The 12916-nt window shown below is 40.8% G+C and overlaps 1 protein-coding gene across 3 annotated transcripts; it reads left to right on the forward strand.

Moving 5' to 3' along the window:
- Positions 1-76: 76 nt before the first annotated feature.
- prpsap2 (phosphoribosyl pyrophosphate synthetase-associated protein 2) lies at positions 77-11978 on the forward strand. 3 transcript variants are annotated; one of them, XM_017455137.3, is made up of 11 exons: positions 77-184; positions 1420-1649; positions 5801-5853; positions 7162-7228; positions 8035-8207; positions 8787-8902; positions 9121-9176; positions 9281-9429; positions 9546-9616; positions 9744-9890; positions 10688-11978. In XM_017455137.3, the coding sequence occupies exons 2-11, from the start codon at positions 1567-1569 to the stop codon at positions 10844-10846; spliced, it is 1074 nt and encodes a 357-aa protein (XP_017310626.1). In that variant the 5' UTR covers positions 77-184; positions 1420-1566; the 3' UTR covers positions 10847-11978. The 3 variants fall into 3 exon arrangements, with proteins under 3 accessions (XP_017310626.1, XP_017310627.1, XP_053531279.1); XM_017455138.3 differs by having other exon boundaries at positions 1489-1649; XM_053675304.1 differs by lacking the exon at positions 1420-1649 and having other exon boundaries at positions 97-184.
- The last annotated feature ends 938 nt before the right edge of the window (positions 11979-12916 follow it).

Genomic DNA, 12916 nt, shown 5'->3' on the forward strand with positions numbered 1-12916 from the left:
ATATAAAACACGGATTTTATTTTATGTGTGTAAGGTGTAAGATGCCCCGGACTTTTCTTTTGAAAAGCCGCGATGTTGGCGGCCATTACTCCTCCATGGTTCTGTTGATTGTTTTCACGTTTGTGTGTCTCACTCTGCATTTATCCAGTAGAGCAGGCGGTAGAAAGAACAAAGACCAAAACTGGTAAGAGAAGGGGAAATATATACATATAAATGATAACTGTGTTTATGTTCAAGGTGATGTTGAGCATTTTTGCGGTGTCTATTTCTTTTCATTGGCAGTAAGTGATGTTAATTTCAGCTAGCATAGCTTGTCTGTACATGTGCATTTGCATAGAGTGGACGTTAGCTTGTTAACTAGCTGCTTGGAAAACTACTAGCTGCGTAGGCTAGGAGGGGAAAAACAAACAAACAAACAAACAAACAAACGTCCTGTTTTAACAGAGAAATATTTTAAAAATGTATATATTTTTGTCGTGTTTATTTGTTGTGGTTGTTTAAAGGCGACTAGCTTTAGCTTGACTTTTGTTTTGCAAGCTTCTGAAGCTTCATGTCACTGCGAAAGCTGTGGTTGTGCTTGTTCTCATTTCTTTCATTAGGTCTCCTTATTTCTTTTACTTTCCTTTACTTCTCTTACTCGGAATCGAGGAAAGGAAGCAAGGACGTGAGGGACTCGAGCACAAGCCTATTTGTCCTTGCTGACTGTTGGGTCACTTTAAAGCGACTTCAGTTGTTGTGTCACTTTAAAGCGACTTCCTGACCCGATGCCCAGGTGTATAAACTGTATAACAGATCTGCACGCACGCCAACACTGAATGAACCCCTCAATTAAAACATTACACGTGTTCATCACAGGCTTAAATCTTGGTGTTTTAGTCTGCATCACGGAATTCTCATATTTTTAAAGCAAGCTAAGGACTTCCTTTGTACCCACTGTTTATTAAACACGATTAAGATGATCAGTTTTGTGTTTTTTGTATTCTTATCTCATGATTTATTTAGGAGTGGAGTGTTTACACTAGCACACGCTGTAATAATAAAGACCGCCGCGTAGGAAACGCTGTGTATCCTCGATCTAGATGCGTCCAGGTCCTCAGAGTGCGTTACAAGAGTCCTTAAAGGTGGCAGACTTTGAGCGGTTTCTCAGTCATGGGTTGAACAATGTTGGGCATTTTTTCATCCTAATTTCTTTGATAACTGCAATGACTGTTAAGGGTTTGCTGGATCAAGCAGGGGGAAACTTTTATCTAGATATTCTTCTTCTCTCCTGGTAGAATGTTTTTGTCGGTCATGATGTAGACCCACTGAAAGGCCTTGGTAGAATGTTTCCGTGTGTGTGTTGTGTTATATAATTTATTTATTTTTACTTGTTTTAATATAGTAATTTACTGTATGGTCTTTCTCTTATTCTTCTTACAGGACGTGACCAGAGATACTTGCATAAGTGTGATGTTAAACTAACAGGTCTGCCTGTGATCCTGTTATTAGGAAGGGCTCAGCAGTGCCTGGGAGCCCAGGGAGCCACTGTCTGAGTCCCTTGGGGTCGACGCCAAGAAACCACTGACTATGAACGCCACAAAGGGAGGCCTGATCATTTTCACGGCCAACTCCAACCCATCCAGCAGAGAGCTGGGTAAAAGGATCGCCGAGTAGGTTGCTATTACAGTAACTTGCGTTACGTGTGGCTTTACATTGTTCTCTGGTTGTGTAACTTGTGTGGGCTTGTGTATTGTGGAATGGCAGTCAGGCTTGAATAGTTGAATTGACGGCATATTGACCGTGATGGTAATGCGAATTCCCAGAGCGGCGTCTCTTGGGGATTATAACCCCGACTCGACAAAAAGTTCTATGTCAAAGTGAATGAAAAATTGTTGCTTGAGCAGTGTACCAAAAAATATAAGCAGGATTGTACTTTTAAATGATGCGATGCTGAAAAGCTTTTAGCATTTATTTTTAAGGAAATCAACTGTTTTGTCACTTGGAGGGGCGAACAGTAATACAGAAAGTTTTGGGACTTTAAAAAAAAAAAAATAATAATTACATTTATTTATTTATTTGAATGTGCAGACTCTATCCATTCTTACTTTTACTGACATTCCCTCTGGATCCTGTTACTTAATGTATACTCAGTTCATTCAAGTGTACCAAATGGTAGAAGTGTGAATATCGACACACCTGTTTTTCCACGTCATTTTTGTTTTATTTTATGTTTTTAACGTGAAGCTTAAAATCAGACTGGAAAGTCGGCCGTTCTTGCATGTGTGCAGTGTATGCAATATGTAAAATCAAGTCCGCTTCACCATGGAAACTGGCGGGGTGTGTTTCCGTCTGGGCGTGTTTCCAATTTTCATAGTCATCCAATGTTTTTCCTGCCGAGTCTAGAAGTATAGGCACTCCTATCTTTTTCCGTTTTCTAATGATGTATTTCTGTGGATCTGTAGAAACAATATGGTCTTCAAAACAAGTGTGTGTGTGTGTGTGTGTGTGTGTGTGTGTGTGTGTGTATATAAAAAGCCATAATTATACTTCTGTCTAAGTAATCTCACAAAAAGATCAAAAGATTGAAAGATCCTCACCCCACCCCAAAAAAACAAACAAACTACGGTGTGATGAATTTCTTGGTATTCCGTTTTCTGTGTGGTTTTATTTATTTATTTATTTATTTATTTATAAACATACCACACCATCATTGGTTTAAAGCATCTGACAACGTTGTCATTGTGCTTCACAAAAGCTTGGCACCTTCGACTTCCCATCAGCTCTCTTTCTGCTCAAATTTGAAAGTGTTTTGTAAGACTTCCTGTCTCTTCTGGTTATGCAAGGTTTCCACTTTTCATACTGCGTTCCCTTTTGCTTTGCCCGCCTGCGGAAAATGGTTTCTTGTCTGCACCATGCCCTTCCTAAAGCACGCAAGGTTTGACTGTTCAGCAGATGCAGACAGTTTCCTCACACTTTGTTGTTTTTGTTTGGTTAATCATGCCATCTTGAAAAGCTATGGTAGAAAATGATCATTTTCTGTCCGTTAGTGTGAGTTCAGAATCCTGCTCAAAGCAGCGTGGTATTTATAATTACCATCCAACACACCCATATATAGTAGTTAAAGTCCACTGATAACTTGGGCTAGGGCTTGAGCCTGATCTCAAGATGTTTTGTGGAGCTATAGTCTCAGACTGATTGGCATTTGTACTTGGACTGGTGTCAGCCTTGGGCATTGGTCTCGCTGTATTAATGTGTTGACGAGAAGTAACTTCATCTTTTAGAGAAAAAAATAGCAACTGATGAATCCAACTAGTGTAAGTAAAGCCTCGGCCTCTAAAACAGTTTCAATGGTTTCCGGACTCGATCTTGACTCGGTCTCCTTTTCATTTGGGCTCGATCTTGACATGTCCTTTACCCCCCCTTAAGACTTTGTTTTGACTCAATCTTAGCTACTGTCGCGTCCAAGACAAGGACTAGCTATGTTTCCATCTAAGTGGCCAGTGTAACTTGTGCGAAAAATTGGAATATCGCATAAAACATTTGTAAATAAAGCACCGTTTCCATCCCATGCGTTCAAGAGAACCAAATCGTCACTTCCGGGGAAACCGGCGCAGAGTCGTCCATCCAAACAAATCTCTCGCTCTCCACCATATTTCTTATTTTTATTTTTTACTCTTTTGAGCCAATTATCCGATCACATGATATGTTGAGGCGAGGTCACATGACCTCTTTGATGTACATGGAGAAATTTCCTTCATAGTGTATATGCATGTCTTATCGATTAAAAAATAAATAAATGAAGTATCCACCACACTTGAGTACATACATTTTTTTAATCGCATCTGGTGTTTCCATCCAGCCTTTCTTTAATGCGATATCCCAAAATTGGCATAAAAATATGTGGATGAAAACCTAGCTAGTGGTGGTCTTGACTATAGCCCTACAGACAACACTTGTAATTCAATATGGTTCTTAACCATATTAACCGCCATATTGGAAACTTCTGCAATTTTCTAATTTAAATGCAGTGGATGTGGAGTGATGTAGACTTTCCTGACCTTTCACTTTCCGCTTTACATCGCCGCAGGGTGGAATGCAAAATAGCTGAGTGCATTGGTTTAAAATGTGTTGCGTGAAATTGTCTGAAACAAATCGAGGAGTTTTTTAAAATCCGCACGTTGTTTTTCATGAGAACAGTACACTATAACATTTTACACAACCTGTGTTTGTGTTCTTTGTCACTATAGAGAAATGAGGTGGTGTAGTTTGGGTGTATCCACTGAATTTTTGTATTTTAATGTGGCATGGATATTTGGAGATGCGTCTCCATAAGGGAATCGAAGGCAGTGGAAAATTAGGTTCTATTTCACCCCTGCTTACGGCCATGGCACCTGAATAGTAAGACCTTCGAGAAGTACCGCTGACATGCAGCCATCTTTCACTTTCTTCTCCTTCCTGCTTCGTTGATTGCTTTCTGAGATATCTTGAGCTCTGACGTGTGAAATTCCTTTCAAGTGAAGTGCTACAGAACTCTCCAGCTTTGAGTTGGTTTTCCCTCGTCAGCCTTTCTAACCGTATTAGCGATCATTCTCGATTCACGTCCATTATTTTGAAACATGAAAATTGCTAGGTTTTTGGGGGTTTTTTTTCTCCTTGGTAACGGCGCACACCTCGTTCTGCCCATCACGCAAGGTTTTCTTTCGCCTCCATCTATTCGGAGTCTTTCACATCTCCATTCTGTGGCTGGCCACCGAATGCGCGCCGCTAACATGGGTCGAGTGGTTCTGCTTTGCCATATCGCAGGCAGTCACCTCTGAGCTGGATTCCGCTGATGCGTGTACAGGGGCTCGAGTCAAGTGTTCTTCCATTCTACCCTCATTCTCCCCACTGGGTTTCTGGACCTTTCCTCAGCATTATACTATTCTTTTGTGTGAATAAAAATTTGCATTTATTTACGATGCTAAGCACCCGGTCACACCACCTGACCTCTGGCAGACATTAGAGTGTCTCCGTACGTAGGGGGCTGAGTTTGCCAGCACCACATCGGTTGTGTCTTCGTCAGCGGATGTTCGTGGACGCCCACTTCTTCTCGGTCGGTCCGCAACACTTCCAGTCTTTTTTTAATTAAAGATTTGCAGCAGTGTGTGTGTGATGTGCTTGTCATGTTTCCTGTTCAAGTCCTTCACAACTTTGTGACAGCTTCCAGATCCAGCCATGAGAGTGATTTTCAATACGTTCTTCTTTTGTCAAAGGTGTTCTTAAAGGCTGTCTGGGGGAAAAAGAAACAGAAATATATGTATACTTTGTTTATGTATAAGTATGAACAACTTTGGAAGACATTTTACTACAGTGTGTTAATTTTCCCCCTATGTATGGAGAATTTTGGGACACCTTGTATTGCACTTGCCAGTCCTATTCAACCAGGTATCTACTGCGTGTATGTGTGGTACTGGCTCCGGGCTGAGAATGCTAGGAACGTTGCTTGAGTTTTTCCGAAGTCAGCCAACCCAGCGAAAACCCTGTGACAAGGTTCCAAGGAAAGATGGCCATGTGTCATCTCATGACTTTGAGCATCCCTGCCTTCTGTTCACACAAGGCGTCTAGGTGCTTCTCACCATCCTCAGCGGTTATCTGGGGTTCGTAAAACCGTTTACGCGGGTAACTAGCATTAAAATCGGGTTAACTAACGGATGAAAAGAAACTAAGAAGATTTTTGCACCTCCATTGATGTTGTATTGTGTTGGCTTTTGTGATTTCCTTTTTCTTTTTTTCCCTTCCGTTTCATCCTGTTTATCTTTGTTTTGTCTCTGCTTCTGTACAGACGGTTGGGTGTGGAGCTTGGCAAGGTGCAGGTCTATCAGGAGGCAAACAGAGGTGAGACGGCACAGAATATTCCATATGACAATCGGTAAAAATGAAGTAGAACTGCATATCATATAGGCGATTAATGTGATCGTAAATGTGCTTTCACATCTACAATTTACTCCTGTGGACGTCAGTATTTTTATTTACATTTTTTTTTTACGTGGTAGTATTCTGAGCCTGGTTGATGGCACAAGTGCTCATTCGATTCTGGCAAGTGCAGAGAAGCAAACTGGGTTGCTGGGGTTCTGTAAAACTGGCACAGTTTGTTTTGACACAAAGCTGTGTGTATTGGAATGAATTCACTTTTATACAGCTTACAAGGATGGAATAGTTTTCTCGATACTTTGTCTATGATGTAAAAAGTCTACACGCCTCTGTTGAAATGGCAGGTTTTTGTGAAGTAAAAGAACGACACTAAGATAAATCATGTCCGATCTTTTCTCTGTGAAATTGCGAAAGATATAAATAAAGTGAAAGGCAATCAAACTTTTATAGGGTAGGGGGTAAAAATAAAAAACAACTTAACATGGTTGCATGAGTGTGCACACCCCTACTAAACTAACACTTTGTCGACGCACCTTTTGATTTTATTCCACCACTCGGGCTTACCACTGAGTCTCTCAGTGTGGTACATCTTGACTTGGCAATATCTTCCCACTCTTGCAAAAACATTCTAGATCCATTAAATTAGTAAGGGCATCTCCTGTGCACAGCCCGCTTCAGGTCACTCCACAGATTTTTAGTCGGATTCAGGTCTGGGCTCTGGCTAGGTCATTCAAAATCACGTGCTGAAAAGTGAAACTCGCACACCTGAAGGTTTTGCGCTGAAATCGACTGGTATTTGTAGCTATTCATGATTCCCTCCTCCTTGACAAAAGCCCCAGTTCTGGCTGAAGAAAAGCAGCCTTAAAGCGTGATGCTGCCATCACCATGCTTCACCGTGAGTATGGTGAGGTTTTGCATGAAGCGCCTTTTAAACAAACCTTTTGGGATTATGGAATTATTATACCTTTTTGGAATTGGTCTCTTTAGACCATAACACATTTCTCTTAACATTGCCTAAAATGTTTCTGATTGTTTTCCATTTAATTTTTAATACGTTGGAATTTCACATTGAGGGTGGAAAACGTTCTGTCATGATTTATCTTGGTTTCATTTTTTTTCCATCACAAAAACTTGCCAGTTTTAACAGGGGTGTGTAGACTTTTTATTATTATTATTTTAAAATATCCACTGTATTTATGTTTAGATATTGATTGCACAACAGTGAGTCTAGCACAGCAGAACTGAAAAATAATAGATTTTGTTTCACGGCAGAGACGCGGGTTCAAATCCAAGAGTCTGTTCGTGGTAAAGATGTCTTCATCATCCAGACTGTATCCAAGTAAGAAACCTGCCCTATTTATTTATTGATCTATCTATCTTTTTTTTTTTTTTATATATATAATTTTTTTTTTTTTTTTAAATTAAAAAAAAAAAAAGATGAGCAAGAAGCCTCATTAGCATGTACAAGATTATTAAAACTTATTCTCAGTTGCACGGTTAAAGGAATTTCGGACTTTCCTTATTGCAAAAGAATGATGGATGCATTGCGTACTATAGGGTAAAAGGGGGCAGCAGTATTAAGCCCAAAGTATACTTTGTTTTTTTACACGTGTGCTAGCATGTGCGCACAGTCGTACGCGTAGCCCTTCAAAGTATACTCCATTGGACATGTACGCGTACACTGGAGGTCGACGCATGTGCGTTACGGTGACGTGCGCTACCCCTCCTGACGTATAAGAGTCAGTACAGAGCAGTAAAACCGGCCTTCTGGTGTGAAGGAAGACAACGAAGAAGAATCACAGCAACACACAAAACAATGCTAGGGCAATCTCTCACCACGATTAGCACCCGTATACAAATCCTTATACACTTTAAGGCTAGAATTATACGAATACTCTGTTCAGTCTCTCCCATTTTTTTTTTTCTTCATCTACCATGAGAATAAATGGCCCTGAGTCACTGTTGCCACCTTGTGGAACAGCTAAATAGTGCAGAAGAATTAAACGCGCATGTATGGTTGGAAAAATCTGGCAGTGCTCTGTTGATGACGAAATTTGCATCACGCGTACACTGTTCCTAAGTGAAAAGTGAAGTATACTTTGATCTTCATTGTTTTATATATGAATCTCCATGTTTTCCTCACAGGGATGTTAATACGACCATCATGGAGCTGCTTATTATGGTGTACGCCTGTAGGACCTCCTGTGCACGGAACATTATCGGAGTCATTCCCTACTTCCCTTACAGTAAACAGTGCAAAATGAGGAAACGAGGCTCCATAGTCTCCAAACTCCTGGCCTCCATGATGGGCAAAGCAGGTAAAGCTCCTGGATTTCACTGTGGTTCGTCACTTTACTGTATCCCACGGTGTATCTTAGCCAGGGGTGGCACCACTACTACAAAAGTGGTCAGGCAAAATTTGAGGAGTTTAATGATCGCAAGCCTTACTTACTTTATTTGAAAAATGTCCTCTGGGGAATGTTCCTGTAATATATATATGGTATGTTTATATTTTATACATGTCACTTAAAATATTGAAACATTGGCGATGACACACATTGTGATACAACATATGATTATTATTAAGTGCCAAAGCGTGGGTAACGGTTTATCGCTCGTAGGATATCCCCTTTAGGAGAAATGAAACTCCTCCGCAGCTGAACTGGAAGTTTTGATTGGTTTTTCAACTCGATCATGTCTGTCTGTCTGTCTGTCTGTCTGTCTGTCTGTCAGTCATTGCCTAAAGTGCTGGGTCCCCACCCAAGTAGTTTGAAAAGTGCTGCGTCGGATGCCAGTTTGCCCCCGTTGCTTCGGCGGCCCTGATCTTAGCTGACACACATTGCAATGCGACATTAGTAGTTTTTCAGTATGATTGATTGCCTTGTTTTTCTGACCAGGTTTGACTCATCTCATCACTATGGATTTGCACCAAAAGGAAATCCAAGGCTTCTTTAACATTCCAGTAGACAACCTGCGAGCATCTCCGTTTCTGCTGCAGTACATTCAGGAAGAGGTGTGTAGACCAGTAGCCTGAGCATCAACAGCGCACACTGTTCTCGCTGCTGATGTTCGGTCCTGTAATGACTAGATATAGCGACACTCGCAGTACTTAAAGGTTATTCATTTCTTACTTTATGTCTAAAATTCATGGCCAGATGGCAACTTCGGTGGTTATTTAGACTGCTACTTTGCCCGTCCTTCTGATTATGCCTCTTTTTGTCTCACCTGCAGATCCCTGACTATAGAAACGCAGTAATTGTGGCTAAATCTCCAGCATCAGCTAAAAGGTAATTTAGCAGCTTGTATGAATAAGTGGCTTTACATCAGTGCAGAAACGAGTCATGTCAGAAATGCTCAATGATGGATATGTAGTATACCCTGTTCTCTGTAGGGCACAGTCGTTTGCGGAAAGGCTTCGGCTGGGCATCGCCGTGATCCACGGCGAGGCGCAGGATGCCGAGTCCGATCTTGTGGACGGGCGACACTCTCCACCTACCGTCAAAAACATCGGAGCCATCCATCCGAGCCTGGAGATACCTTGTAAGCACTTGCGTGCACCACTCCATGTTCTTTCTAATCTGCACATGTTTTCCCACTTGAAATGTACTAATGATTATTACTGCATGGTTATTAATGTCAATTATTTTATCAAACAGTACTCATCCCAAAAGAAAAGCCTCCAATTACCGTCGTGGGAGACGTGGGAGGTCGGATCGCTATCATCGTGGTGAGATTTAAGATGGTCTAAAAGCATTCGATTCTATTTTTAAACCCGTTTTGGTAATTCGCCAACACATTTAAGACCCTTTACTGCCTGATGCAACATACGGTCTGACGTTTCTCATCATTTGTAGGATGATATTATCGATGATGTGGACAGTTTCCTGGCAGCAGCTGAGACGCTGAAGGAGCGAGGTGCTTATAAAATCTTTGTCATGGCCACTCACGGAATCCTGTCCTCTGATGCACCACGTCTGATCGAGGAGTCTGCGATCGATGAGGTTTGTAGTCAGACGTAATTATCTAAACATAAAAACTAGCTCCGCTGCAAGAACTGTAAAGGTTTTTTTTTGCTCCCCCCCCAAAGATCGATTTTATTCTTGCTGTTACATTTGACATTTTTACATTTTATGGCATTTGGCAGACGCCCTTATCCAGAGCGACTTACATTTATCTTATTTATACAACTGAGCAATTGAAGGTTAAGGGCCCAACAGTGGTAGCTTGGCAGTGCTGGGGCTTGAACTCCTGACCTTCTGATCAGTAAACCAGAGCCTTTAACCACTGAGCCACCGCTGTTAACTTTATGTAACCAAGATGGCCGCTGTATCCGTACTATTGTACAATACTATAACTTGTGTACCATTCTAAACAGTTACCGAGTACTAAATAGTAATAGTTTTGAATTTTAAAAACCTCTTAAACCCACCGAACGATCTATTTTGAGAACCAGTCTTCTGAATTTTCAAGATTAGTAAATATGTGTGAATGTCCAGTGAAGGTTTATTCAAATTTGAGACTTGGATAATGACGACAGCAGGAACTTGAAAGAGTAAAGAGAAACGGAGCTTGTCACAGTCTGTGCTGTGCATGAAATCATCAAACGTCACAGTTTCGACGGGGAAACAAGATGGACCGAGATGTTTCGGCTCTGACGGTGCCATCTAGTGGACGTTGCTTTTAATCCTCCAGACGTACATAAGATGTGCAACCGAGTCTGTGAACAGTGCTGCTCAAAGTATATCTTCACGTGAATAGTCTCTGCTCTCTAACTGTTTGACTCTCACTCCCGGTACAGGTGGTCGTCACAAACACCATTCCGCATGAGATCCAGAAACTGCAGTGTCCCAAGATCAAGACGGTCGACATCAGCATGATCCTGTCTGAAGCAATTCGTCGCATTCACAACGGAGAGTCGATGTCGTATCTGTTTCGCAACATAGGCATGGATGATTGACGGCTTTGTCTCCTTCTGTTTCATCACTGCCAGTTGTGTGATGTGCACAAAGTCTTTTTTTTTTTTTTTTTTTTTTTTCTTTTTTTTTTTTCTCTTCCCTTCTTTTTTCCGCATTAAATGGTTCCTGTGGCCAAAACAATTTTTTTCTTTACATTTAAAATGTGCTCAAAGGCCATGACACTCTTTTTTTTTTTCTTTTTTTTCTTTTGTTGTTGTTGTTTGTTTATTTTTTTTGGTTTTTTTTGGTACAACACATTTTCTATTTATTTCTATTGTTTTGCTCAAATCCCGTTCACTTACTAATTACTGCAGTGTGGTTTTCAGATAAGTTTGAAAGAGGGTGAGTTCTGTGAAATACCCTTCACAGCTATTTGTTTTGATTGCTGGTTTGTAATAATTTAAGAAAGGAAAAAAAAACACTGGCTGTTTTTTTTTTTTTTTTTGTTTGTTTGTTTGGTTTTCTTTTCATTGTTCGTTAAATTGAATACCAGTTTGTACTTTGTGTGCTACCATTGAACTGATACTGATTAGAATGGTTAATCAGGGGTAAAGTGCTTTGTTGTGTCGGAGAATAATTGACAGTCATATTTATTTACACTCTCGGGGAAGACTGGAAGACTTCTTTAAATGGCCAACGATAACAAATTCATAACACAACGATCATCTATTAGCACTACGCCATATAGTTGTACCAGTCATTGCCTCATGACTTGTGTAATCACTGTGCTACTGGATAATTAAACGTCTCATTTATTCGGCAAGTTCTCGGAAGCACCGTTGCTCAAGTGATTTTAATTTTTTTGACCGACATTTAACGTGCAAATTTGGAACTGTTAAATTGTTGCTTGAACTAGATGTAGATTATTAAGTAGGAATATTTTTCATGCTAAAATGTTGAACTTCAGCATATGAAAGCTCGTTTGCTTTTATTAGTTAGGGGTCCATACCAGGGATCTTGCTTCAAAATATTTCAAATTATCCTTAACTAAAGTTTTCCTTAACTTTGACTTTTCCAGTCAGTCCGTTGCAGGGCATTTTTGTTTTTGTATTAATACTTCAGGCTCTCACACTTCCTCACAATACCTGATGATGATTATGATGATGATATAATAATAAATTAATATAAATTATATCACTGTTTGATTTAATTACATGTCTACTGTTATTTTTGTGTATATTGAAATGGACAAAGTGTAGCAGTTTAAGTCACACGAGGGCAGTCAATTCAGTCTGTATATACAATTGACAGTTTACATACCCCCTGGAGAATCTGCAAAGTAAGTTAATATCCATCCATCCATCTTCTATACCGCTTTATCCTTTTCAGGGTCACGGGGAACCTGGAGCCTATCCCAGGGAGCATCGGGCACAAGGCGGGGTACACCCTGGACAGGGTGCCGGTCCATCGCAGGGCACAATCACATACACACTCACACACCCATTCATACACTACGGACACTTTAGACACGCCAGTCAGCCTACCGTGCATGTCTTTGGACTGGGGGAGGAAACCGGAGTACCCAGAGGAAACCCCCGCAGCACGGGGAGAACATGCAAATTCCACACACCCAAGGCCACGATGGGAATCGAACCCCCGACCCTGGAGGTGAGGTGAACGTGCTGAAATAAGTTAATAATAATAATAATAATAATAATAGTAAAAACATTGTGAGTTCATTTCCACTTCTATTGATGACTTTCTTTTCTTCAATCAGAATGACTCCACCTCTTATTCATTGTTATGGGAGACACTTAAATCCTATATCAGAGGGCAGATTATTTCTTTCTCCGCTCTCTGTAATAAAAAACGCACTGCTGGGGTTAATGAACTCACATCTGCGATCATTAACCTCGATCAGAGATACGCGTTGAATCCCTCTCCAGAACTTCTTAAACAGCGTCTCGACTTACAGGCAGGATTTTATCTTATTTCGACAAAAGAGGCGGAACGCTTGTTACGTACGTGTGGTTCTTACTATGAACATGGCGACAAGCCGAGTCGTTTACTGGCACATCGGCTACGGCGACAGGCCACTTCCTGTCTCATACCTAGTATTAAAAACACTTATA

This window comes from Ictalurus punctatus, chromosome 24, assembly GCF_001660625.3.
Source record: "Ictalurus punctatus breed USDA103 chromosome 24, Coco_2.0, whole genome shotgun sequence".
NCBI lineage: Eukaryota > Metazoa > Chordata > Actinopteri > Siluriformes > Ictaluridae > Ictalurus > Ictalurus punctatus.

Bases quoted from the DNA above. Each gene is read 5' to 3' on its own strand.
- prpsap2 (XM_017455137.3), top strand. From the start codon at position 1,567: ATGAACGCCACAAAGGGAGGCCTGATCATTTTCACGGCCAACTCCAAC. The intron at 5,854-7,161 runs GTGAGACGGCAC...GTTTCACGGCAG, and splicing joins CTATCAGGAGGCAAACAGAG to AGACGCGGGTTCAAATCCAA. The intron at 9,177-9,280 runs GTAATTTAGCAG...TGTTCTCTGTAG, and splicing joins TCTCCAGCATCAGCTAAAAG to GGCACAGTCGTTTGCGGAAA.